Below are 27,625 nucleotides of genomic sequence, written 5' to 3' on the forward strand. Positions count from 1 at the left end.
ATATTTTCTCCTTCACTAAACCTCATGAAGTACAAGATACCATAAGTAGTACTACACGTCTTTAAGCTTTAGAATTTGCATCAAAGATTTTGAAAAACACACACACACACACACACACACACAGAGTTATATGTGTTGGAAAATATTAAAGATTTTTATAAGCTACGACAAAGTTTAATTTCCGAATCAACTCCCAAACTAATCTAATTTTTGAAAAATTTTAAGATTAATTTATAAGCTACCACAAGTCTAATTTCCAAATCAGCTACGAAACTAGTGTTAAGAATTAGATACGTCTCAATTCTATATTACCGAGAGCAATAAAATCACAGAAAAAATCAAACAACTCACAAAATTTATAGTGGCTCAACCTCTGTGTGAGAGCTACATTTAATTTTCAACCATTGTAAGTAATTCACTATGATAATGAAGAAGATTACGAGAGAAAGTTGTAAACCTTTCAATCTCTAAATATTTTCTTTAATCTCTTTAATTCACACTGAAATTGGCACCCTCTTTACATAAGAGAAATTAGGTCAACCAGAATTACATGTGCACTTCTTAATGAAATTTTGATTGATCTGCATGTAGTTTCTATGTAAGGCAATAATCAATATGGCAATAAATAAGATCCACAACTTAATAAGTAAAAGAATTTTAAACAACTTTTTTTCCAAAAAAAAAAGGGGTGAGAATTTAAACTCTACACTTCAAAGTCAGACCACAGGCACAACAAAGTGGAGATTCTTAACAATTTCGCCAGTGGTATAATGGACGTTCAATTAATAAAGTGTTTATGTACTGCTATAAGTGGTAAAAGCTGGTTTACGTGTATAGGATAAGAGCTGAAATCAGAGGTATATGCCACACATTTGGCTTTGTAATAATTGGATGGTAAAAGGACTGAAGTTGTATGCATTTACCGTTGAGAAAGAAAAATTATGAGCTTGGAGCTGAGAGGCCGGAAAATGACCAGTCGACCACAACCCAAAAGGCAAAAAGATAAAGCAATCTTTTGTATTTAAGTTTCTTTTAGTGAAAGTAGAATATTAGTAGAATTTGTTAATTATTGCGACATGACTGAGGTGTGGGGCTGAAGCTAGTAGTTGAAAAACAGGTTGTCATGTTTTAGAGAGAGAGAGAGAATGAGAGAGAGCGAGAGAGAGAGAGAGAGAGAAGGGTTGGCAAGTTGCTGTTTGTAGCAAAGCATGCGTGCATTCAAAGCCCAGACTTTGTCTCTTCTTGTCTCCTACTTTCCCTGCATCATGCCCTTATTCCAGGGTCCTTTTTTATTATCTCCTCTCTCTTTTTTTTCCATCTCTTTCTTTTCATCAATATCTATTGCTCACATTATCAAAAGAATTTTCACATATATATAACCCTATTGGCAGCACTTGAAGCTTAATCTAGTGCTAGATATATATTAACGTATATATTTTCTGCCATATACCTCTCCTGTTGAGTCTCAAAAGGAAAAAAGCTTAATCTAGTGCTCTATGCATTATCCGCCTATATGTACGAAAGCAAACCAATTATTTGCATTCAAGTTTTTGGTGGTATATATTGTTGGGAATAGTATCTATGAGATATAATATGATATTTATTATTTATTTAATAAAAGAGTTTATTTATTATTTTATGTGCATATATTATATAATATTTTATGGATATTATTGAAAATTTTGTGATTATTTATGTGACATTAAATATTGTACATAACTGTTATATGTGAGAGGATAATATCAAAGATAATAATCAAAACGATGTTCGTAATGAATTTAATTAAGGTTCAGAATTTTTAAGAAAGATATATGTTGAATTCTATTACTTATATTTTGGAGACATGATGAAGTGAGTAGCCGGAAATGTTATTATACAAGATGGAATCCATTCATTCTTAAGAAAGATATAGATAAATAATTCTCTTGAGGGATGATTCGGTACTTAGACTAGTAGGAGCTCTGATTCATGAATTTATTTTTATGAATCACTGTCCATTAGAGAATCAATGGTACTGAAGGGTAAAGATGTAATTAGAGAGGTTAACGGATTTCACCTAGCTCTAATTATGAATTATTTATAGAGAGTTGATTTATATGTAATGACTATATCAAATGGACACTTCACAATTTAGAAGTAATTTATATATATAATTATGAGAGTGCAATTCTAAATGTATAATGGAGTAACTTTTAGAATTAATAGAATCAATTTATTAATTAAAGAGTTTTAATTAATTATTAATTTTATTGAAGTTGATCCATTAGAGAATCAATTAATTAATTAAAGATGTTAAGGGTAAAATGAAAATTTTAGAATTATGGAATTCTAAATAAAATGCTCAAGAATAATTAATTGAGAATTAATTATAAATTAAATAATGTGATTATTTAAAATTTGAATTTTGGAACACACATGTGGAGGTATTCACATGGTGTACACGCCCTATGCAGTGCGAATCCCTCTAGGATTCAGTTACTTGCTCTCTAAGTTATCCAATTGACTTATTTGATAAGTTGTCCAATTAAAATTAAAATTAAATTAAGTTTGACTTAAATTGGAATTTAAATTTGAGTCAAAATTGGACTGTATGATAAAAGGAGAATTTTGCCTTCTTCCCTACCTGCTATTTGCGCCTACTATAGGGAGGAATCTCCATGTGGTGGCGGCCATATGGGATAAGGGAGAGAGTTGATTTTGTTTCTAAAATCAATTAGAAGTGAGAGATAATTATCAAGCTTTATCTTGGAGATAAAGTGTAGACTTCTTCTAAGAGTCTGACTACTACTCTATAAATAAGAGGTTGCAAAAAATTGAAGAACGCAATTTTTGCTCTCCCTAGCATAGCTGGGCAAATTTATAGGGTGAGGAAAGAAAAAATTTTATTCCAAATTCCATGTGCATTGTTGGAATTCGTGGAAAATTTGAGTGTTTATTTGCTAATCCATTTTTGTTTCAGGTGTGCCCACACACACGCCTTCGTAAATTCAAAGAATTGACAATGAAGATTCGGGTATTCTAAACAAGCTTAGAGTGAGGAACGTTCGTGGTCAAAAAACTCAAATTATCGATCTAATCGTTCGCTAGGTAAATAAATTAATTTGATTAATTTATTCATGTATAAATTAATGTAATTTATAGAGTATCTTAAAGGTTTATTAAAAATTTTATTATACACAATCCGTTAGATACACGCTTCTGCATAGAAAATCATTTTCGAAACTAACATATATACACTATAACAAAACAATATTGTAGCGACGACAATAGTTCTCGCTAAAAGACGGAAAATTATGATGATTTGTCGTCGCTAATACATGTCGTGGTTACATTGACAAGGTTTCTCTATCGATCAAAGTGAGACCCGTTTTTAGCGATGATAAGTCGTCACCAAAAATTTGTGAACAGTAATACATTTTTAGCGACGACTAAAAGCTTTGAACAGTGGCCAATACTACTGGCAATTATGGAATCCAAGGAAAATAAATTAGAAGTGTTTACATTTTATTATAATTAGAAGTGTTTGAAAATAAATTAAAAAATCAATGGTTAAACTATAATACTAATTGAATGTTGCAGATGAATACAGAGACACGTCAGCCCCAGTCGCTTATTGACAACTGGCGTAAGTAACATTTTCGCCAGGGTAAGGACTGGGCCAACGAGGCTATAGAGGCCACATATCTAAGTGCAATTTTTTTTTTTTTATTATGACATAATTATATAACTATTTTTTGTTTGTTAATTACTAACTCCTTTTTCCTAATTATTCATTTTCTTCCTCCTCGGGATCACAATTCAGGTTCCAGCACGCGCAGATGTCTCCTAATTTGCAGCAGTGGTGTTCAGAGATGTACAACACCAACATGGAGCTTATTGATGAATCCCAGATTCAAGCGCCCCCACCCCCCCAACTCCATGCCTCCCGTTAATGAAGATGAAGAAGAAAATGAGACTTTATATTTATGATTATGTTTTGGCATGTTGTTTAATACACTTGTATGCTTCTGTTTTCTTTTATTTATTATTCGACTTTATGTAGTTTTCGTTATACTGTTTTATGTTATTAAAAAAATTAATTAGTATTATTATTAACTACTATACATTAATGTTATTTTTATTTAATATTTAATATGTTTATTAAATATATCCAATAAATAAGCTTACAAAATGTTAACTGCAATAAACATAATCTAAAACATATTCAAAATTAAATAAAATAAATAAAAACCAGGAAGAAGAAAAAACAAAACAAAATACAAATAACGACCACATTGTCGTCACTAACGGTTCAACCCGACCAATTTTTATTGTTGTCGCTAATGGTAAATAAGTCAATTCAATTTTATAAAATTTTAAAAATTAAGTCGAATCAATTTTGTAAAATTTTAAAATTTTTTAGCGACGACAAATTCAAAATAGTCATTGTTAAAGGATTTAATGACGTCATCAAAGTTTTGTTTCTGGTATCCAATTATAGCGATGACAAGCTGTCGTCACTAGAAAACTTTTAGCGATAGATTTATAGTGACGACATATCGTCGTTAAAGCTTTTATAGCGTCAACATGTCGATTTATAGCAACTGCAATTGTCATTGTTAAAGGGTCAATTTCTTGTAGTGATAATAACACTGTCGCTGTAATTAGTCTGTAACAACCCATAATTGTGTCCAAGCAGAGTTTCAGTAATACTAGATACAATCTGGTACAATTTAGTTGTCGGTAATCCATAACATATGGTGTATGGGTTGTAGTTTTTCTAAGAGACAGAAGGAAAAGTATTTCAAATTAGTAGTTTTCATATTGAGAATTCAGTTTGCTTCTAACTTTCAAACATATATTCCATGTAGATTTGAAACCCTAAAAGGAATATGTGTTCAATTATAATTAATATTGCAGAATCTTTTGATCAGACACACACACACATATATATATATATATATACATATATATATACATATATATATATATATATTTCAAGTCAAGGTATTGCTTCTTTATTATGTACATGTATATCCCCAATCTCTTAACATATAATACTCTATATTTATGGTACAGTTTGCGAATCCCACGTATGCCATTAAATAGGCTTTGTTTACGCATGGGAATACAAGATATGATGATATATAGACCATTAGCGATCTTTCTATATTCTCAGAATCTTTTTGTCGTCTTTGAAACCTAAATTAAATTCAGTGGTGCAGGGAGAGAACAAGCAAGCGCAAAATAAACAAATGATTATAAAACAATTAAGAAAATTTAGAAAAAATATCTATGATATCTAGACCCTCGATCCCATGTAAGGTCAAGTGTATATATACATGATGATACATACATGTTCTATTATATATATATATATATATGTATGTATATATATGAATATATACATATGTTATTAGTTGTGAACCCTTGAAGCTACTCAAATGAATAAAAAGAATTAGGGCACTATATAATGTTTGTACGTAGCACACAATGAGTGGTGGTGGATAGAGGGCTAATTCTTTAACTTTTTTTTGTCTTTTTGCCGCTAAGTGAGACTTTGAAGGGATGCATTCTTGGCCATCATGCTTGGGTGAATGAAGCAAAGTAGGGCTAACCATGACGGCCTTGTGAGTATTATTCTTTGTCTTGTGAAAGCGTTATCTATCCATTTTTAATTGGCAAATTAAAGTTGGATGCTTCTACTTTTTCTCAAATATGGATGGAATAATAAGACTAGTAATAAAGCTTAGTATTCATTAATTTAATGGAGTTACAGTTTATTTCTTTTTCTTTGCTACCTAAATTCTTTCTTTCTTTTTTCGTTTTGTTTTTTTCAAGGCAGTGGACGAACAAACATGCGTATTACTACAGCGTTTATTTATTACCACAAGGATATTAAGCATAAGGATCGTTACATACCATTCCTAACAAATTTTAGCATATAATCACGTACTCACGATGGACAATATTACCAGAAAACAACTCGATCGAAATTGATCTCCATTTTTTCTCCCTTAATTGTTACTTTCTTCTATAAGCCAAACTTATGTTTGCTCACGTTCGTATTTTGCGTTTCATGTACTTATCTCTTTTAATTTCTAGATGATGATTTGTTATTTGCTATAAGCATTTAGAAAGCACATTCAAGAAAACAAATAACAAGAAGAATTTAGAAGGCTTATCGTCAATAGGATGGGGATCGAAATCTAGACTTCGACATTGAAACATAAAAAAAAAAACAAAAAAAAAAACAAAAACAAAAAAAAAAAAAAAACAGCTTATAGAAGGAATACCAATATTTGCTGCCACGTTACAAAGCAGCAGTTTCAGAGTCAAAATGGCCATAATTTTGCCATCGACTCGACCAAGCAAGTACAACCCCACGGCAAAACAAGTAAACAACTACAACCAGCCACGCCCACGCGGAATCCAACAAATGCGAAACTCCGAAAATTGAAACAGGAAAAATATATATATATAGAGTTTTTAGCACAATTAACCCCTAAATTTATTGTAATTTAACAAAGAAATTCTTCCTACATTACTTCCCTATAAATAATGTCAGTTTCTAACCATTTAATCTGATTAAAATCACATCAAATAAAAAAGATACAAAATAAATAATTTATGAATAAATCTAAAGACTAAAAATAAAAATTTACCAGTAGTTTATTTTTTTTAATCTTGGAACAATCCCCCTAGAATAGTAACAGAAGTTCTTCTCTTGAAGAAAAATTTAAGATAAAAATGGAACAAAGTTGACACGCTTTAAAAGTTTAAATGATGGCGTAAGCGCCATAAACAAAAACAAAAACAAAACAAAAGTTCGTGAAACGACACCGTCACCTTACGAACGTAAACGTTAAAGTCAAGAGTTCAAAAGCAAATACTTCAGATATGTTAGTTCACTCAAGTAAATTAGAATATTAGATCATAACTAATGCTATATAATAATTGAAATGACGCAATTCAACTTTAAGTTCAATTATTTCGCCAATGGAAAATACTGTCAAAAGGATTTTTTAATAACAAAAGCCGTAAAATGGAGCAGGTAATGTCTAATTGTAGGCAAATTAACGTTTAATCATCCAACACTATGACTCCCTCTCCCTGCTGCTCAGGGTTATACGTGCTTCCATTACCCGCACCATCATTCTTCCTCTCTTCCATCACCACATCCAGCAAACCAGACAATCCCGGCTGATCTGGAGGCGGCGATCCACTCTTTTCTTTCACGGGCTCCGACTCTGATGCTACCGTCTTGCTTGTTTCTTTCTGAGATTCAGATTCTTTTACTGGCTCCAGTATCACTTCTTCTGCTTCTGCGGCGGCCGCAGCTGGGTTCTTGTCATCTTGAACAGAAGACGGTGATTTGGGGGCTACCTCATTGTCCTTCAAAACATCCTTTGGTTGTTCATCCGGAATTTCCATAGGCTGAGCTGAGGTTGCATTTGCTGGTGCAGGAGAGAGAATCCGACTCATGTCGGTACAAACGGCTTTAAATGAGATGAGGTTATTCGCTGAGTTCCGACTAGTGGTTTCCTCAACTATCTTGCACATCTGCCGATAAAAAGGAACGGTTCAAAACATTTTTTATTCAGCGGCAAAGTAACTAACAAGATCTCTAAGAAGACAATACAGTTTTTTCTTTTCCCCCAAATCCAATCTCTAGTTAACCATTGGTGTACAATAACAGAGGAATTTTACCTCATTATAGAGCCGAGGCAATTCCAACCGATCCGGATTATCATCACAAGCAGAAGCAGCAATTTCTTCAGGAGCTGCAGAGGCAGAACACTAGTCATCTCCAAACTGATGAAGAAACTTTGGAACAAAGTACCAGCATTAAATTAACAAGATGATAATGTAAAATGGAGGCCTCATCTTTGAGTGGTTTTTTAAAATTTATACATTTTCTTTTATCATATTTTTCAGGCGTGGGTATCAACAGTCTGCATGTTCCTTCAGAAACTTGATCCCAGGCATAAAGCTGAGACGCGCCCACCGAGGGCTTAAAATTTTTAAGGAAAGCTGACAAGAAAGAGTGACACAACTGGAATCACCCTACTTACTGATGGTTTCTACTCGAGGTAACTGATCAACCATGCATGCATCGTTCTCACCCGACCGCGGCCCCGGAATATTTGGAACATTTGATGCCTTGGGCTCGTTTTCAGGCTCTTCATTTAGAACCTCGTTTGACCTTGCCGTATCACCCTGAGGAACACAACCAAAATTACATGAGCAACTCAGACCATTCTAAGAATAAAGCACCCTGCATTTCATTTGCCACACAGCTACAACCCAGAGATTATAACAGATCAAGGGAATGAAATCAAAGGAAAAATAGTGCGGCGACTCACAAAGTATTCCTTCTGGTACTCTGCATTGAGTCCTTTTTCCAAGAGAAGCACTCTTTTCTTGATATACTCAACCTGCCTTCTCTGCATATCTCTGTAATGGTAATATATAGATCCGTCTTGGAACATTTGTGATTGGTTTCCGGGATCCGTTGTTCCCTGGGAAGCATCAGCTGTCCCATCATTCTCATTACCGTTTTCCTTTGGAGGATTACCCCCAGGTGCCTCTGTTGTAGCTCCATTTGCTCCGCTCTGTGATTGAGAACCGGGGACAGGTAAATTGATGATGGGAAGATTCAACTCGTGACAGATAAGTTCTTGAATCCTCAAGCCTTTGTCATCAACAATAGCTTGCCATCTTCCATATCCGTGCCTTAAATGGTAAGTGACGGAACAGAATTATCTTTTTAACTTCGCAGATGACGGCTAAGTTACCGAACCATAAAATAACAGCAAGCCATTATATACCGTAAATACTATAGTGGAAATCATAAAATTCAGTACAGAACTCCTATGCAACTGATTAAATGCACTCTAAAAATTACCAAGTTTAAAGCACTTAAAACTGCATCAAGATTTGGAAGAACACGTTATTTATTACATGCTCAAATGGGTGTTTCATGGAGATGCAACGTTTTGTGTTGCTCTATTGTAGAGCCCAAAAACAAATTAGCAAAGAAATTTAACCGTCATATTACTTAAGAGTGATGTCATACTTTAGTACAGCACGCAATAATAATAGATCATGCTCCTCCTTCCAAAACTTTCCACCCCTCAATACTGGGTAGCGCAACAGAATGTCATCTGCAAAAAGTTGAACTCCTGGATAGTCTGATGCAAACTTCACCTATAATATTCCACCGAGAGTAGCAAAAGATTAAGATAGGAAAAGTACATGTCTCAAAAGCTAAGACCGCAAAATTTTAAAAGAGAGCTTTAATGGCGGAGACATAGGATTTATACCCACACTTAACAAAAAAAACAAAAAAACAAAAAAAAAAGAGAAAAATCCCTGCCCAAAACAGAAAGAAGATTGATCAAATGCCTCCCAGTATCGGGGACAGGTAAGTAACAAAAATCAAGATTTTCCAAAAAATAAATAAATAAATAAAAATAAAAATAAAAAAATCCACGCCCAAAACAGAAAAAAGATTAATCAAATGCCTCCCAGTCTCGGGGACAGGTAAGTAACAAAAATCAAGATTTTCCAAAAAAAAAAAATATCCATGCCCAAAACGGAAAGAAGATTAATCAAATGCCTCCCAGCTCGGGGACAGGTAAGTAACAAAAATCAAGATTTTCCATTTCAAACTTACTTTTTCCCTTATTAACATCAGAACTGCAATGCGAACAAGCACATCTTGTATTCTGAGTCCTTCCTTTGGAACACCATCTACAGAGCCAAGATGCTATAGATTTATCACCAGAGGGAAAGAAGAAACAGAAATTATATATATATATATAATATATATATATATATATATATATTGGAATGAAACAGAAATATAATTCAAATGTGAGCAACAAATACTCAGCACAGAGGATTCTCACCTGAAAAGGTCGGCGAGTCGGTAATATCTTCAGCGATGTGAGACAAGAAAAGCATTCCATAACTGAGTAGAAAAGAACAAACACCTGTCATATCTAAAGCGTACAACACCCTTTTTGTTTGCTAGAACAGATATACAAAATGTTAAAACCAATCATTAATGCACAAGAATGTCACCATTTTGCTCGAGCAGTTGACTTGTTTTAAACCATTAAGTGGTGTCTACTTACCTGAGAGAACCTCCTAAATGTTATAGAAACAAATGAAACTCATGTCATCTGCTCATGCAATTTATGGAAAGTAAATAGCAATTCAAGTTTATTAGTATTTATGCGTCACATGACATTAACAATATACATCAATCATCTAACAGAAAAAGAAAAGAAAAAAAAAAAGGCAGGTCACAGTATTATAATTTCAGTTGGGTCCCTCAAGAACATTTGCAGAAATATCATATCATCCTACCAAGAAATAATAGAATGTCTCAAGTATTTCCTCAAAAGAAGACAAAAGATGTCCAGTACTAGATTCTGAACATTCGACAAAATATCATACAGACGGCTCAGAAAGTAATAAATAAAAAAAAGGACGTACTCTTTTATTTCATCATATGTCTTCTGCTTCATCCGAGATGTAAACTCCTGCCAATCAAATTCCCCAACACCAAACCTGCAACATGTCTCCACGAGTAAGAACACCAGAAACAACACAAATGCTTTATATGCCACAGAGAGAGAGAGAGAGAGAGAGAGAGAGAGAGAGAATATCATGCAATTGCAAAAATGACTTCATATACTTCTCAATATAAAATAAAAATAATTACATGTCTACGTCGCATGACCGAACACACAAATAGGTAAATACAAGAAACATTACTCCTAAACACAAACAGAAATTTGAGGACGAAAATTAAGATAGTACCTCATCAAAATCTGGACAAACGCAGCCCTTTGATTTTGATTGAAACCCAGTACTCTGAATGATCTCCCTTCACCTTCCATCAACGGAAGAGGCTCCGTGCTATCCACTGTAAAATAATTAAAAAAATATATACAGCCATTTGAAGTTAGATTGACCATGGACAATATGTTTGAACATACTCTAGCCATTAGATTATTATAACTATTACTACCATTATTGGTTTTTTTCAAAAGGAAGATACCCGAGCTTATTATCGGAATAAAAAATGACAAGAGGAACTATACCACGGGACTTCTTTCTTCCAGCCTTTCTTATTGGAGCATTTCCTGATGATGCAGCTTCACCATCAGTCATTTCTGCTTCATAGTTGTCATCCTCACCCTCAGAGCTCACATCCTCCAACCCAGCAAGGTCATCCTCTTCAACTGACACCATCTAAACAAATTCCAACGGCAAAAAGTAGTTATATTTCTGTATAGATAGAAAAATTTGTTTTGGGGTAGAAAATAACTTATTTACTTAAAGCAACAGGTTTGGATGCTAACGTGTTCAATCCTTCATAACTTATCCATAAAAGAGTTTGGAGTTGAAAGAATAAATATCAAAAGAACAAAAAGTCCATCAATTTTATGCACTCAAATACGTTTTATCTTCTGGAGAGCATGAAACACAGGTATCATTTGTAAAATTCATAGCAAAATAGGACTAAGTTGTAGTAACAGACGGACCTGCTTACGGCTTCTTTTTCCTTTGCCTAAAGAATTAAATTCTTCAACTTTGTGAACTTCGTATCTGTCTTTTAGCAATTCTTCCCAGTAAGTTGACCTCTCTGAATTGCTCACAGTGGGTTTATTGTCCGCAGCAGCCTTTTGTGCTTCCTCTTCTGCCACAGCCTCTGCTTCTTCAATGTACTCAAAATTTGCTACCTATAAATTGCACTGATGAAATCAATTGACAAACTAAAGAAAGAAAAGAATCGCAACAGCACGACACAGAAGAGTTGTTATTGCAAAATGCAATATTATTTCTGTACCCACTGGCTACACCTAAGAGGAGTTTTAGTCTCATTTTTTCTGCAAACTGCGCACCATGGACACTTGTACCCTTTACTTAAATAGGTGTTATTTATAAAAGAAAAAGAGAAGAAAAAGTAAAAAGTGGTCAAAGTCGTATATTATTTGCTTCTAGCGACCATCACATATTTTACAAAAAATCCTGCAGGTCATAAATTCTTCGAAACGCAATAGATTTGTATTTTAGTAACTTACATATGCAAAATCTACCCAACAAAGGCAAGTAATAACAAGTAGCTTTACCAATAATAAGGAAGAAGGCAAATTCCTGAGGTGTACATCAACAAGACAGTAAAGAAGTATTTTATTAATGAATCTTTTCTTTTAATATTTGGTCTTCACTTTAACCTGACGTGGTCCACAATATCACCGTTAGTCGAAACAAATTGTCATTGAAAGTCTTTATAAGGCATGCAAAACCAATTGAAAGATTCACGTTATTGTGTAAGGTCAAAATTACATATAAAATGGACCTAAGGTAATATCACCATTGAATGGCAAGCATCATTAGAATAATGAAAGAATCACACCTTCTTAACTAGCTAAGAGCAGCATTTTTTTTTTTTGTAAGAAACGAAGGACTTTATTGAAAGGAAAGATACCGCAGCATAACATAAGCACAGAATAAAGCAAGTAGAGAAGAAACCTTAAAAGCCTTTAAAAATCCATCTTCCTCTTCATCGTCCAAGGTAGACTCCTCATCTCCAACTTGTTCTCGGTCAAGTAATCTATTGAAAATTAGAGATAAATCAACAACAGTTTCAGATAATTAAAGTGCTGTAAGTCAAGAAAATTGAAGCTGTTCTACTGTTACCTATCTATTGCAGCATCATCATAATGAATTTGTCGGGATTTTCCAGCTTCATCATTTTCTTCAGCAAATAACTCCTTCGAGCCATACCTTATTATATCATCTAACTCTTCCTAAATAAAACAGAAATAATTTAGTATTTGAATTTTTCTTAAAGTTACTACTTGTTGGGTAATGCCTCGTTTCATATAACACAATTGCGACAATCAGACTAGTAAAATCCTCATCTCCAGATTTAACTGTTTACCTGATTAATATTTTGAGTCTTTAATCTGCCAACAACTAAATGCTCCAAAACCATTTTCTTCTTGGTCATTTGCATCATCCTTTCTTCAATGCTTCCTCGTGTTATCAGCCTAAAAATCATTACCTATAACACCACAATCACTGTCCATCATAAGAAACTAACAACAATCATAATATATTGCTTCTGAATAAGTAATTACAACCTTGTTAGTTTGCCCAAGCCGGTGGGCTCTAGCCATAGCTTGTAAATCTGCATGTGGGTTCCAATCACTAGAAAAGGGAGGAAAAACACACGTTCAGCAAAACAAAAACAAAAAAGAGAAGCATTGTAACACCTTTAATCAATCAACAACACGCCAAAATTCAAATGGTTTACTTTTGTTGAGTATAAGAATTAAATAAACCGACGTAACAAAAGACGTCAGAGCAGTCAACATTCTTCACACCATACAAAAAGTGCATATCTCATTGCTGAATCTCATGGACAACGTAACAGGTACTAAAACTTTCCCTTATAACAGAGAAAAATAAATAAATAAGCCCTTTAAGCACATTAGTGACAATTCCCCAAGTGTTATGCAAAAATTACCAAAGAGGCGTAATTCGCAAAACATTTTCAATCACAACACATAGTCCTATAATTGCACATTACTAAATTATCCACAAATCAAACAAAAACAAAAAAACAAAAAAAAAACAAAACAAAGAAAGAAAGAAAGAAAGAAAAGAAAATCGCGGAGAGGGGGGATTTAAGAGCCAAAATTACACCTATCATATATAATGACTGTGTCAGCAGTTGCAAGGTTTATTCCCAGTCCTCCAGCTCTGGTAGAAAGCAGAAAACAAAACCTGGTAGAGTTCTTGGCATTAAATCGATCAATTCTTATCTGTCTTTCCGCTCCACCAACCTTACCATCTATACGTTCATACTGCCATTTCTGAAATAAAAAGTGAAAAAACAAATTAAATATCGGTACAATGCATAAATATGAACCATTGACCGCCTCCATAATCATTAGGGGAAAAAACTCCTGCATATTGAAAGCTAGTATCAGAGCACGTAAAGAAAATAATGTTCATACCTTGTAGGTACAGTAGTCCTCGAGCAAGTCCAACATGTGCTGAAATTGTGTATATATGAGTACTCTATGCCCTTGTTCTTTAAGTTTCACCATCATTTTGTCCAACAATTGCAATTTTCCAGAAGACTCTATTAGCTGTCTGTAATGTGGTAAGAAAAGTATACCGAGTGAACATTTTTTTTTTTAAATTTGCAGTACAAAACCCCCTATCCAACATATCTAAATAAGTTAATAAAGGAAGAAATATTTTGTTTTTACTGAACCAAAAAATAACAGTTATTTTCAACACTTGGGCAAAAAACACTGCTTGAAATGTCAAACAAAGACACGTAGAGTTATTCTTTTATTTACAGAGAATGAAGCTAAGAACATAGAAGATAGTCTACAAAAGTTACTTGTAAGCTTCATTTGGATCTTCTATTTCTGGTTCAACTCCCTCTAACATGTAGGGATGACAACAGAGCTTGCGTAATTCCATAACCACATTGATAAGTGATATCTGGTATTCAACCACAATGCTATGTTAGGTCAGAACGCAATAGAAGTCTTTATTTCAAAAACACAAACCCTTACCTGTCCACCACCACGACGAGTCAGTTTTTGATAGTTACGAGTAAGAATTGCTTTGTAATACTCTTTCTGCTTGCTACTCAATTCGACACGCAGAATAAGTTCCTTTTTAGGAGGCATATCTTTCAGGACATCTTTCTTCACTCCTGTATCACCAGCAACAAGACTTAAGAACTTTCAGATACATAAATTGGTTTACAAAGGGTATTGCAAAATATCACACCTTTCCTCTCTCTTATAAGGGGCTGCCCGCAAGACCAATCACAGAATTAATAATGTAGCTCATTAAATGATTTCATTTCTTTAGTGGTGTAAGTCATTTCATGTTTACCACAAATCAAGACACATAATACTCAAACAATATGTAACTGACGCTATAAATCTCAACAATTGACTGCAGGAAGTTTTTATGACCAAGTTTAAGATGGTTACTTCTAAGAAGATGAGGTGCCAACATTTTATGGAGCCTTGAAATCTGTTCCTCTTGATTGATATCCTTGAATTCTTCCTGGAACTCTTCCAAACTTGCAAACTGCAGGTGATCAAACATCAAATACAGAACAGTAGAATTCATGAAAAGAATTATCATGACCGATTTCAGATTAACCAAAACAAAACACTCCTCACGTGTTCTGATACCCACCTTCCCAGCATCAAGGAAGTGCATGAGCATAAATAGTTCATCAAGATTGTTCTGCAAGCATAGTAGATCAGAACACCACAAGTATGTTAGAACAAATTATAATTGAACTATGCAATCAAATTATCCAAACCTAAACAATATATTTGTGACCCAAAAAGAAAAAAATACAAAGTTTCTATTGAAATCTTAGCTAATTAACAATTGTAACTAGCAACAACAGAACATCAAGTATTCATATTGCAGTAGATAAGGAGAAAAGTTAACCTAAATAGCAGAACTCAAGAACAAACCTGAAGAGGAGTTCCGGTCAAGAGGATGCGATGATTACTTGAGTACTGCTTCAATAATGAAAATAATTTTGAATCCTTATTCTTGAGACGATGACCTTCATCAACAATCTACATACAGATAACAGAAACGTTGAGCAGGAAGCCAAACTTTAGGCTAGCAATTACATAATAAGCCACAGGATGTTACCATGCTTTCCCACTTTATTTGTTTCAGTGATACTGTATCAAAGTTAATCATCTCATACGATGTTAGGAGGACATCAAATTTTATGCGGTCTTGCTTGCTTTCACTAACTGGAGCAGATTTCTTTTTCTTCAACTTCTTTTGATTTTTAGGAAGGTAAAATTCATATTCTCGTATTAAAGCACGAGCTTGGGCAGAACCAACATACATAACCTGCAGCCCAAAAACAAAAATTTACTCAGGACCAAACTTACTGACCAATTATGTGATGAAGAGAAGAATCACATGTACATACCACATTCATTTGAGGTGCCCATGTTGCAAATTCACGCTCCCAATTTCGCAGTGTTGATAATGGCGCAACCACCAAATGTGGATATATATTATCTTCAAAAAGAGATGCTAAACATGCAATACTTTGTATGGTTTTTCCTGGAACCAACAAGGACCCAAAATGTTGATGCATTCCAGTCATAAAGAAGCAAAAACCCCTTGCTGTATCTACCCCCAATCCAAAAGAAGAAGAAAAATAAAGAAAATGAAATAAATGCAAACATAAGAAAAAGACTCACCAAGTCCCATCTCGTCAGCAAGTATAACATGAGTTTGTTTGGACCAAGAGAAACGTAAGAAGTTTAACCCTTCAAGCTGATAAGGATGTAGTTTACCTTCAATTACACCAAAAATCACTTACAAATTCATGATGAAGGGCCAAATATTTTTGTGCAGAACCAAAAAAGTAAGAACCAGAAACAAAGGGGGAAAAATACATGCTGTACAAAATAATGTACCTCCAGAAAGAAACTCAGGACTGTGTTCATACTGTTGAAACTCTTTTTGTTTCTTCTTTGATTCAACTGCATCTTTAGCGCTGTTCTTCTGCTTACTAGAAGACTGTTTCTTACCCCTCGATTGAATTTTTTTGAATCTCTCAATCTCGGGCTGAAAAGCAGATATGTCCGATTCAGATTCCCAACTGCATTCATCATAGGAAAGTTCTTTCCACTTTACAAGATATTTCTTCTCATCATCATCTCCCCTGCAACATTTATATCATAGTTAACAAAAAAATCTGATAACAGCATTCAACTTTCTCAAAGCACAGCAAGTAGCAATATCAAACAGAACTGCCCACAACTTTATTTGAAAACGTCAATATTCATCACAGGTACTTAAATTTCCAAGGCTATCATAAGGTAACCCTGTTAGTTCAAACTACATGCTAACTCCGTACGGATAGCATAACCATGCTTTATTACAAATAAAAAATTTGAAAAGAAAAGGGCAAAAAGACTTTGAGAAAAACATTAACCTGCAAGCAATAATCCGATCAACAGTTGTCCATTCCGGTCTAATGGCTACAAAGTCTTCCTCTGAGCTATTATTTGATGCCGCTTGACGATGGAAATTGTTTACTTTAGTTCTTAGACGTGGATTTGTCTTGAAAGCTTTAAGAAACTCCTTCTCTGGAACCCTGTGGACAAATATACACAGCTTGTAATGCAAAAAAGCTAAACAATTTGATTGTGAGCCATTATACTAAAACAGATCAGACACCAAATAAAAAAAAAATTAAAAAAAAAATTTGTCTACAATACAGCTGTAATAAGATGATAGTGCAAATTAACTATAAAATTACCATATGCAGTGCAAATAAGACATTCCCTTCCACTTCACAAGATACTGCTTTACAAAAATTTGTTTTGACCCCAGTTTTGAAGCATCATCATCATCAGCCACAGTAGGACGCATTTCACAATCCAGTATCTTATCAATATCATTAAGAGGGCTCACCTGCAAGCATATTCATTTAAATTCTCATGCATCCAATGTATATCATTTGTAGCTAATTAAAACGAAATGAAAGGGACTCATAAAAGGAAACATACACATTCAGGGCATCTCCAATTGCCAGGAGCAGGAGCTTTTAGTGGTGGTATCAAGCACTTAGAATGGTACGTGTAATTACATGTTTCGCAGCATAAAAGATTCTCACCTTCTCCACAGGCTTGACAAGAATCCTCTTTCTATTTGATGGGCAGACACATAAGCATACATGTATTTGCACATGCAGTATTAACAAATCAATTTCAAAACACACAAGAAAATATGTGCTGAGCCAAACTTTTTCTCCTGGAAAAATATCCTTGCAAAAGAGTAACATAAATTTTCTAAAAAAATCGCTTTGGGTGTAAATTTTTTGACTTCATAAACACAAGCCTATGTGCGGGATGCGATTTCAGATCAATAACAATTAACCTTCCACAACTCATGCACAGGCTATATGCAATAAGAAAACAAGGCACGTCAGATCATTGGATATTTTCCAGGTCAAATAATGAATCTACAACGAGATAAAAGTAGAAACAAACCGCATCACTCCTAACTATCTTTTCGAACTTCTCCTGAGCTTGGCCACTCTTCCCGGGCAAAAGCTCATCTTCATCTGAGTCATCAAGATTATAAATGGGTCTTCGATCTGATCTCGCACGAAGCCTCTCAACCAAACTACTCATGTTCTATGAGACCAGAAAAACAACGAGATCAAGTTATCATCAGATAGAAAATATGGAACAATGAAGGCATTCATCATAGACCATAATAAAGCAACAACCTTTAACTGTAGATTAAAAAAAAATTACAAGAGAACAGAAAACAATATCTCCGCAACAGAGAAAAGGGGGAAAAGAAAAAAAAAATGAAAAAACAAGCAATGAAAAGGAAGACGCACAAATTAGAACTTCCAAGTTTGGCTTGCACTGGCCTAAATAATACTATATTAATTTCTCTTCGAAATATGAAAACATCCAAGTTTGGCCTGCATTGGCCAGGAAACACAAGTAGATTTCACATTTCAGAAACGGCAGAAAATTCAGAACTCCTGAATTCAAACTCCAACGAAATCATACAAAATCCTAAAATCACCACCCCAAAGGAAAATCACACATTGTGACACAACAAAATTACAACCAAAGCTCAAGGAAAAAAGACGACACAATAACGTACGGACGAACGACAAAACACCAAATGATACTCAAACCAGAACTTACAAAGACACCCATGTGAGAATTCTCAGCAAAGAAGCAATATTTCATGCAAAAATAAAATACCCACTTTTTAAAACGACGAGAAGAACTCAATACGAGAGAGAATTCAGGGACGATTCAACAAGAGAGAATCAAAATACACCATTTCCGAGGTACTATCAGGAGAAGTTATGTTAGTTAAACGTACAGTTGAAGGGTGAATTCTGAGGGAAGAAAGAGAATTTACCTGAGATGCCGGATCTGAAGAACACGGCAAAATCGAACTGAAAGTTTTGTGCCCAAAAGTGAAAACCCTGAGAGGAGACAAAAAGCCGGAGATTGCAACCGTTAAGAGAAGGGGGCAAAAGTCGGTGTAAATAGCGCCCCAGAGTGTTAATCTCACCGGCACAGTAAACTATTTAATGGATACCGATTTCTTTTGAAAGGGCGTGGAAAAATCAATAATTACCTATTCTGAATTAAGGAAAAAAAAAATTGGTACAAAAGTAGGGTTTATTGTGATGTATAAATGTAGAAAAATATGTGGGTAATCAGTTGTAACAATCAGTTGTAGAATGAGGGATGTGAAAAAAAAAATTAAAAAAAATTAAAAAAAAACTTTTTTCACACACCTAAAACTTGATCCAACTATTTTTTTTAGGTCTAATTTGGCTGACTATATAATATATTAAGATATTTCAAAAAACATTGTATATATTGTCAACTCGTTCTCCTTCCTAAAGAAAATAAACCATGTTCTCCTTGCCCAACAAAATGAAAATATAATGCATGCTCTAATTGTGATTCAAGTTTACTAAAAAAGTTGGTGATTCTTTAGGAAGGAGAACATGGTTTATTTTCTTTAGGAAGGAACAAGTTGAAAATAAACCATGCTCTCCTTGCCCAACAAAATGAAAATATAATGCATGCTCTAATTGTGATTCAAGTTTACTAAAAAAAGTTTGTGATTCTTTTTTTTTTTGACGATATAAAATTTAGTTCCCTCATATATGTCCGTTCATGTATTCACATGAACACACACCTCACGTTGTCCCCTTCAAAGGTTCTAGGTAATGTTTTGAGCTAAATGGACTGCAAAATACAAGGATGTGTACGGATGCAATGATTATTTAAAAGTTTATTTATGAAAGGAATGCATAAATCCAACAACATAAGCTATTGATTTGATCAAACATATATTATTGATAATCTTAATTAAGAGTTATGTCGCTGTCTTCAATATAAAATGGTATGATATGATTGTAGAAAAATAAGTAATTTTATTCTTCATACATATAATTTTTATACACATGACGTATGAAAAGTTCATAACCCTCTTAAAATGGATCATTTTACGTCATCAATACTTAATTTTGTACACAACAGTAATGATTTATCTTGTTTTACTTTATTAAATAATACGTACTTCCACTTAAGAAGAAATTATATGGTGCAGTCATCTTGCAATATATCGTGTCAAGGAATCACTAATTACGCGTGCTGTAAGAAGTAACTTAGTACAGTTACGATAAGTATGTTGCCTTTATTAAAGTTCTTATTAAGCGCATCGCATGTAACAATAATATTTATGATATTATAACACTCGTAAAATAACCATAGTAAAACTACAACGAGTATGTTACCCTTATTAAAGTTTTGATTAAGTGCATAGCCTGTGTGACTTTAAATGATAGCATAATATAATTTTTTATCAAGGGTAAAATAATATTATTTTACAAGCATTGGTATATGAGAGGTACAAGTATACGTTCCAAAGACTGGGTTTGAAAACTTAATCGAAATATTTGGCAATCCAATGTTGGCTCTGCACCACCTAGAGTTGTAATATGTTCCAAAGATAGATGTTTGAGAGGAATTTTTCCTAGTATGAGAGGACCGAAAATGAACCTCTCATATACTAATTTTCTTTAAATAAGTATTTTTGAGCAAATATTCTACTTAGTGAAGTATTCTGAATATATTATTAAGATTGTATCATTATTATCTTTTTTTCTTGCCACTATTTTTTATAACAATTTGATCATTAATAGACATCTCTTACACTTGATCACATTGAGTACCTTTAATTGTTTTAGATTTTTTTTTCTAGAACTAAAACATTTCTTTCCATTTTCTTACCCAACAAAAAGAATAAAAACCTTTCCATTTTGGTCATTATTTAGCCCAGGTATTTTTTATTTGGCAGAAAGGAAATAAATAATTTTCAAACGAAGTGTGGCCTTTTTTCTCAATAAAAGATGAGCTTCTACGATAAACTTAAAGTGCCTTATTAGAAATACCCTAAAGTTGTGTCTTGGCTTCACGTATTTTTATTTCTCTTGTGACATTTACGAAAAGTCTGTCTTAAAGAGATCAAATTGCCAACAAGGATCCCTCAGAAAAAAGATATTGCCAACAAGGAACCTGCATTAAAGATTATGGAATTGGCCGTTACGCGAAAGCCTTTTTGAGAAATATGTAATTTGACTCCATACATTTTAGTAACAAATACTCAGAATCCAATTCTCAAATTTTCAATTCTAAATCATTTAAGACAAATCTGGATTTCTGAGTTTTTATCTTCTTTCCAAACTTTTCAGATTTTTTTTTTTCCTTTTTTCTTTAACTCCTTTCTGAGGTTGAGTTCAAAATTTCTTTTCCATGTATGAATATACCACAATTTTCTCCAAAAAGAAGAAGAAGTCTTACTGCCACTTGTTGTGGTACGGCGGGCTTAAATGCAATGCATTTTTATTGATCAAAACCGTGCTATAGTTGAAAATTATTATATAGGTATATAGTATTAAAGCATATTTAATATTTAGGGGGGTGGGGGGTGGGGGAAGATGTGAGCAGATAAATTAAATAGAAAACAATTTATTAGGGATACGTTTAAGAAAAATTACTTTGAGAAAATTAGAGAAAAATATTTATTAGAAAATATTAGTTAAGAGGATTCCCTGAAAAAGTAAAGACATGATTGAGATAAATTATTTTAGTAGAGCATTAGAAAGAAAAAAAGCATCATTAAGAAAACATATTCATTATTCAGCAAAAAGTAGGGAGAGATTTGAAGATGAAAATAGTTTAAGAGGGACAAATAAGGGAAAAACACTTCAACAATGGTATTTAAAAATGTAAAATTTAAAGAAAAAACTTTTAAAAAATTAGCCCAAACGAGCCGGGAAAAAATGTTTATGCACATTACTTTAACATGTGCAAATTAGAGAAGTGCCGAAAAATCATTCTAGTGTGGTGATTTGAAAAAAAAAAATCGAATAGTTTATTACACAATGAGTATAGGAAAAAATATATTAAGTATGAAGAACTTCGAGAATGAAAACAATTTAACAGAAATAAATCAGGGAGAGAGTATTTCAAGTATATCCTATCGATAACTCCACACCTTACTCCACCATAAGGTGAAGAGTTCGAATCCTCACCCTTAAGTTTAAAAGAAAAAGAAAAAAAAAGGTACACCAATATAGGTATTTAGAAATATAAATGTAAAGAAAAAAGAATAAACAAAACTAATTTCTAATGAACTTTTTTTTTTCAAAAAAGTATAAACTAGAGGAGAGAACCACATACAAAAGACCTATCAAAGATCATATACAAGACTAGAACAGAAAACTAAAGCTTGGTGAATACAATCTGCCTCAGTGCCAGTGGAAACACTAGCCCGCGACACAACCTTTGAACGTGACTGCCTCAACTCCTCTAGCTTGGCTTTTGCTTCGTCCAACTCTTTCTCTGCATTCTCTATCTGAGAATCAATGGCAGTAAGCTTGTCAAAGTAAATCTGTCTCCCAAACAATGCGGAGGCGAGTTTCCTCAAGTGGTCGAGTAAAAACTCGACCCCAAAACCGACTGCTATCGCCTCCCTTACCACATCCCTCATGGCCAACAGCATGTCCTCTGACAACTCGCTAAGAGGAACTCGCATGAGGCTGAAGAACACCAAGCTTAGACGAGAGAACATGATGTCCCTAACGGGTTTTGAGGCCCAGCAATCCGTGGCAAAGTCTCCGTGCTTCTGTATAGCTTCATTCATGCATTGGAATGATTCCTCCGGAATGGCAATGCCATTGAGGATCTTTGTCTGCCCGCTGAGTTTGACGAACTCTTCTACCGAATGAGGTGCCACCGCATTTCCATAAAAGGCTCCCAAAAATTGGTTCAGCTTACTGTGCCAGCAAATCTCCGCTGGGGCGGACTCCAGAGTAGTTGCCTTGGCAGTTTCTGAAGCAACTTCATTGCTGTCACCTAAAAGTGCAAGCGCAACCTCACTATCAAGACGTTTGGCGTTCTTGATATCTTCATCATCACCAGAAAGAAGTTCCCTCGGTCTTTTAGCTATAGGCGAGGGAGTTTTGAATGGCAAAACTTGACTTTCATCGACTCGAGGGACCATCACTAGCTCAGGAGCGACATTACTAATTGGAAGCTTGTTATTTGTGTCCTGAACAACCAGATATGTGTAAAAACTAAACATCTAATACATAGTGTAGATGTGGAAATAAGGAAACATGTTAGGAGATTTAGTTATTTAGTTTCTTTATTTAGAAAAGATTAGATTTTATTTAATTATGGTATTACCAAAGTTAGGAGATTGTAATCTAGGTCAGTTATTATTTTATTTTTAGAATTCCTGATTTGTAGGAATTCAGTTTCCTATTTTGGTGGTCTGGTATGCCAGTCCTAGGTATATATATTAGGATGTAAAGTATTGTTTCAATTGAATGAAGAATATTCACGATTTCTTCATAGGATATGAGTGATACATGTTTACTACATTACAGTTTGTTGCGATGCATTTATAACGGGACATTTGGCTCATAATGATGAGTTGTTTTATGGATTCTTGTGAATTGAGTACCAAATGATGAGATGTAATCCATACCTGTTGGTTGTCCTTTGTAGATTTACTTTCATTTTCAAGACCACTTCTCCCATCATCTTGGGAAGTACGAGGGCTGCCCTTTTGATCTCTGGACCCACTTGTTCTCTGTTCAGATTCTAACTCATTGTCATCATCTTCAAATCTTAGCTTATCGTCTTCCTCCTCAGACTGCGGCTTGTCTGAAACATCATCTTCTGACTCGCCTAAAGCATTGTCCCTCACTTCAGTTTTGGATCCCTCAGGAATGTTCTCATCATTTATGACAACTTCTTCGTCAGTCACTGCAATTTTAGTCGGTAGTCTCTTATCTTTAATTCTAGTACTCCTACGCTTAGGAGTTTTGGTGGTTGGCTTGAGAAGGGTTCTTTTCTTAACTGGGATATTGCTAAGAGTTTGTTGATCCGGAAAAGGGTCATTGTCTTCTTCTATTGGAGAGTTTTCAAACAATGGCTCAACAGAAGAAGGATTCTCTTCCTGGTCGACTGCCTCCTTCCCATGCTTTGAAGTTGCAATGATCTCTCGTTGTGTCCCGTCAATTATTGTAAAAGGCATGCCGATTTTGGAGCAGAATGAAAGTACCTCTCTAGTATCCAACTTCAATCTTTTAGGCACCGAGTTTGGGGGAAGGGCCCTGCAAATCAAGGGTGGACTCTTAATGAATTGGGTGAAATCATTAATCATTTTCTTCCAATATGCCACAAATTTCGGAGTGTACAGTCCTTCACGCTCACTGCCAGCCATTTGAATCTTCAAAGACTTTAATGAAGGAAGGCTCTTCAACGAAGAACAAATGAATCGAGGCAGACCAAATGATGGGGAATCATGAAGATCACCCTCCGTGAATGAATATGACCTGGGGACCCCCTGATCTATTCCAAATTGCCTTAGTACTCTGTGGGGCCAGTAGTTGACACCAAACACATCATTACCAACCCATGCTGGTAAAAGACCAGGCCGAATGCTGACAACATATTCCAAGTCCGACCAAGTTCCATTATCAGAATCAAATATCGGGACTTCAACTATATCTGAAGCTGAAGAACTTACATTATGGAAAAGGCTTGAAGCAAAAGCAGTGGCCAGCCCAACATAGGGCCGAAATATGAAATTATCAATGTCATCTAGGAAAAAACAAATGGAAGGTTGCGTTTGTTTCATGTGAAACCACCTGCTCCATAAAGGCAATTCCGAATTCATACCCAATTCAAATGCGACGGATTTGCTGGAAGCTGGTTGCCCTGCGTATTTCCTTATCCGTTCCCACAAAAACACTTGTAGAAAGTTGATGGCTAGCTCAGAATCTATCACATATCTACCTGCTGCAAGAACTTCATCTTCCACGATCATATCAAGATGTTTGTAAAAAGTGCCTAGAAAGATGGGAGCCAGCGGGAAGCGCACAGCCTGAGCTATTTTTATTGCCAAACGAAACAAACGGCGTTGGATGACATCTCCTGATAGCTCAGGGAATACAAATTTGCTTAACCACAAACATATTAAGGCCTCCAAGCGACAACCTTTGTCATATCCACCACCAGGGTAGAATTTTTCTTTTTCCCTTGTTCCCCAAAAATATCGAATCCAGCAGGCAAAGCTAGGACGAGATGATTGTCGTTTGTTTACCTGCCTACAAAGCGACATACCTTCTACAAGGAGAGACTCAACCTTTGCCTCTTCCTCCGAAAGTTCTATTGAAAATGGCGATTCATCCCCCATAATTGGCAGCCTTAAAAGCATATAGACGTCATCTAGTGTGGGAGTAAACTCACCCCATGCACATACAAATGTATGAGTAGTCTTATTCCACCTGCGAACTATGTGTCTTAAGCCGCGGATATCTCTGAATATTCCAATTTGTGTAGAAGACACCAATGCTGAAAAGATTCCTGCACGATCTAATTGGTCTCTTACCCCCTGATTTTCCAATTCGCTTTGAACCCAACTTCTCCACTCAGATGAAGACCGAGCTGGACAACGAAATAGTAAAGGTGTAACAGTGTAATCCATTCTCATAATTCGAAACTTAGATGTATCTTCTGGAGGGATAGCAAATGCTTCGTCGAGTGTATCTGGCTCTACAAAAGTGTGGGCTATACTACTAACAGTTTCAAGCTTAAGTTTACTTGCTCTGGAGAAAAAGGAATCTTGTTTGACAAAGCGATGATCAAACAGTTTTCGAGTTGGGGCATCTGCAGATGTTGATGCCTGCTTCTTAGATACTTGGTCTGTCGATTCCTGCCCCTGATTTTCAGTCGGCACTATGTCCTTAATTGATTTCTTTTTCTTGGAAGATTCCTTCTTAACAGATGAGTGGACCCTTTTCTTGGATGGAGGAGCCATCTGATTTGATTCACCTGACAAAATGAAGTCAACAGAAACATCAAACAACAAAGATTCAACTAGTATGCAAAATCATTAAATGATAAGTCATATTTCCGACATTCCAACATAGGCACTATTGAACAAGAAGGGTTGCAAGGACGGTTCCTAATTCCAGAAGACACAAATACATGGGAAATTAAAAACAAAGAACCGGGTCAATGCATTTCCTAGTTTTTTTTTTTTTTAAAGTACGGATGAAGAGCTTGGGCATATATTTTCGGCCACTTACTTAAACTCCCCAATTACTAGTAGTGTCCAAGTCTAAAACAAATTCACGTCTCAACGCCAATAAGAATCTTGTGAGCTGACCCATATTTAATTCCATTTTGCTCATCGTTTTTGGACTCAAGGAAAATGGAATAAACTCCAAAATACTTGCATATAAACGATGGTTTGTCAAAAAAAAAAAAAAAATGGTGAGTCATATAATACTAAATGGGGAGGATTTGTAATGCATCTTTTGTGTTCTTCAATCCACGACGCATAAACGACAATCGAAATATCCCATTTCAGTAAATAATCTCCCATCTTTTTTTTTTCTGGAATGAAACGTTACAATTGCTTATGGTGGTGAAATTTTGAACTCCCCTGTTTATTTACGACGTATTTACTGAAACAAATGTCAAGAAAGCTGTTTGGTCTTTCGGCAAGTTAGTGACTTTTTCAGCAAGTAAAGAGCTTTTACTATTTTTGCAACTCCCAAGAAAGAAAATAACTTGATCAATAAACTTACCAACCTGTTCGTTGACTAAAGTTTGTTCCAGAATCTCGTTTTCCCATTAGAAATGACCAAGTTCGCACAAGATCCCGATTCTTGAGCAAATATCTGCTCTACATGGAAATTAACAAGAAAAAATCACGATGGAAAACGGGAAGGAAAAAAAAAAAAAAAAAAAAAAAAAAAGAAAAAAGAAAAAAAAAAAAAAAAAAAAAAAAAAAAAAAAGAGGAAAATTAGGGCAAACCAAAATCCAGCAATCTCAGAATCGCGGGATCCCTATCCTGCAGTTCGAAGACCACCGACAAGGGGAACCAGAGAGCCAAAAAAACAAAAAAAAAAAAGGTTCTCATAAAAGCAACGAAATATTCAGTACCTACAAATTCAATTGGCACTAGATTCAAGTAAAGGCAAACCAAAAGTCCCGCCTCGTCAAGCTAAAATCACACTGCGGAAAGCAAAAAAAAACAAAAAAAGGAATTTTGTCGAGGATTACCGGTTGGGGGCACAAAAAAGGAATTTTGCTGTAGAGAAGGAGAGAGCACGCGAAGCTGCTACGGCGTCGTTTAAGGCACGGCTCTATTGTTCACCTCTTTCGGTAAGAAATTATGAAAACGTGATAGTATATAAATTTTTTTTCTACTGAAGTATATAATTGATTTTTTTTTTTTTTTTTGCTGAACATATAATTAATTAATTTATATATCTATACCGTAACCTTTTTTTTCCCCTGTATGCCAGCTTTTACCGGAAATAAAAAATAGTGCGGAGGTTGGTTTAGATGGCTAAATTGTATCATTAAAAAAATAAAAAACAAAAAAACAAAACTCTACAACACCGTTATTTTACGAATAATAACGTGTGTTTATGAATCTTAGATCTTATTA

General features: G+C 34.6%; 2 protein-coding genes across 2 annotated transcripts; both read right to left on the reverse strand.

Annotated features, from left to right (window-relative positions):
* Nucleotides 1-6,942: 6,942 nt before the first annotated feature.
* Nucleotides 6,943-19,125, reverse strand: LOC21397604 (CHD3-type chromatin-remodeling factor PICKLE). The gene is made up of 31 exons (XM_024161314.1): nt 18,985-19,125; nt 18,084-18,230; nt 17,601-17,738; nt 17,351-17,505; nt 17,024-17,185; nt 16,503-16,750; nt 16,284-16,379; nt 16,007-16,143; nt 15,715-15,924; nt 15,528-15,635; nt 15,238-15,288; nt 15,027-15,126; nt 14,598-14,740; nt 14,420-14,523; nt 14,025-14,163; nt 13,711-13,880; nt 13,146-13,212; nt 12,944-13,066; nt 12,700-12,809; nt 12,532-12,613; nt 11,541-11,738; nt 11,097-11,247; nt 10,813-10,918; nt 10,486-10,560; nt 9,894-9,955; nt 9,659-9,735; nt 9,059-9,189; nt 8,346-8,715; nt 8,055-8,199; nt 7,690-7,763; nt 6,943-7,542 (listed from the first exon to the last, which is right to left on the reverse strand). Exons 2-31 carry the CDS (start codon nt 18,225-18,227, stop codon nt 7,063-7,065), a joined length of 4,356 nt encoding a protein of 1,451 aa, XP_024017082.1. The 5' UTR covers nt 18,228-18,230; nt 18,985-19,125; the 3' UTR covers nt 6,943-7,062.
* A 3,213-nt stretch (nt 19,126-22,338) lies between these two features.
* On the reverse strand, nt 22,339-27,213 carry LOC112090317. Its single transcript, XM_024161324.1, has 4 exons — nt 26,986-27,213; nt 26,760-26,853; nt 23,641-25,994; nt 22,339-23,199 (listed from the first exon to the last, which is right to left on the reverse strand). Exons 2-4 carry the CDS (start codon nt 26,800-26,802, stop codon nt 22,339-22,341), a joined length of 3,258 nt encoding a protein of 1,085 aa, XP_024017092.1. The 5' UTR covers nt 26,803-26,853; nt 26,986-27,213.
* Between the last annotated feature and the right edge of the window lie 412 nt (nt 27,214-27,625).

Source organism: Morus notabilis, unplaced genomic scaffold (assembly GCF_000414095.1).
Source record: "Morus notabilis unplaced genomic scaffold, ASM41409v2 Scaffold250, whole genome shotgun sequence".
NCBI lineage: Eukaryota > Viridiplantae > Streptophyta > Magnoliopsida > Rosales > Moraceae > Morus > Morus notabilis.

Bases quoted from the DNA above. Each gene is read 5' to 3' on its own strand.
- LOC21397604 (XM_024161314.1), bottom strand. From the start codon at position 18,227: ATGAGTAGTTTGGTTGAGAGGCTTCGTGCGAGATCAGATCGAAGACCC. The intron at 17,506-17,600 runs GTATGTTTCCTT...ATATGCTTGCAG, and splicing joins ATTGGAGATGCCCTGAATGT to GTGAGCCCTCTTAATGATAT. The intron at 7,543-7,689 runs GTAAAATTCCTC...TTTTATCGGCAG, and splicing joins TGCCTCGGCTCTATAATGAG to ATGTGCAAGATAGTTGAGGA.
- LOC112090317 (XM_024161324.1), bottom strand. From the start codon at position 26,802: ATGGGAAAACGAGATTCTGGAACAAACTTTAGTCAACGAACAG. The intron at 25,995-26,759 runs GTTGGTAAGTTT...TCATTTTGTCAG, and splicing joins AAACTTTAGTCAACGAACAG to GTGAATCAAATCAGATGGCT. The intron at 23,200-23,640 runs GTATGGATTACA...CTGGTTGTTCAG, and splicing joins CTACAAAGGACAACCAACAG to GACACAAATAACAAGCTTCC.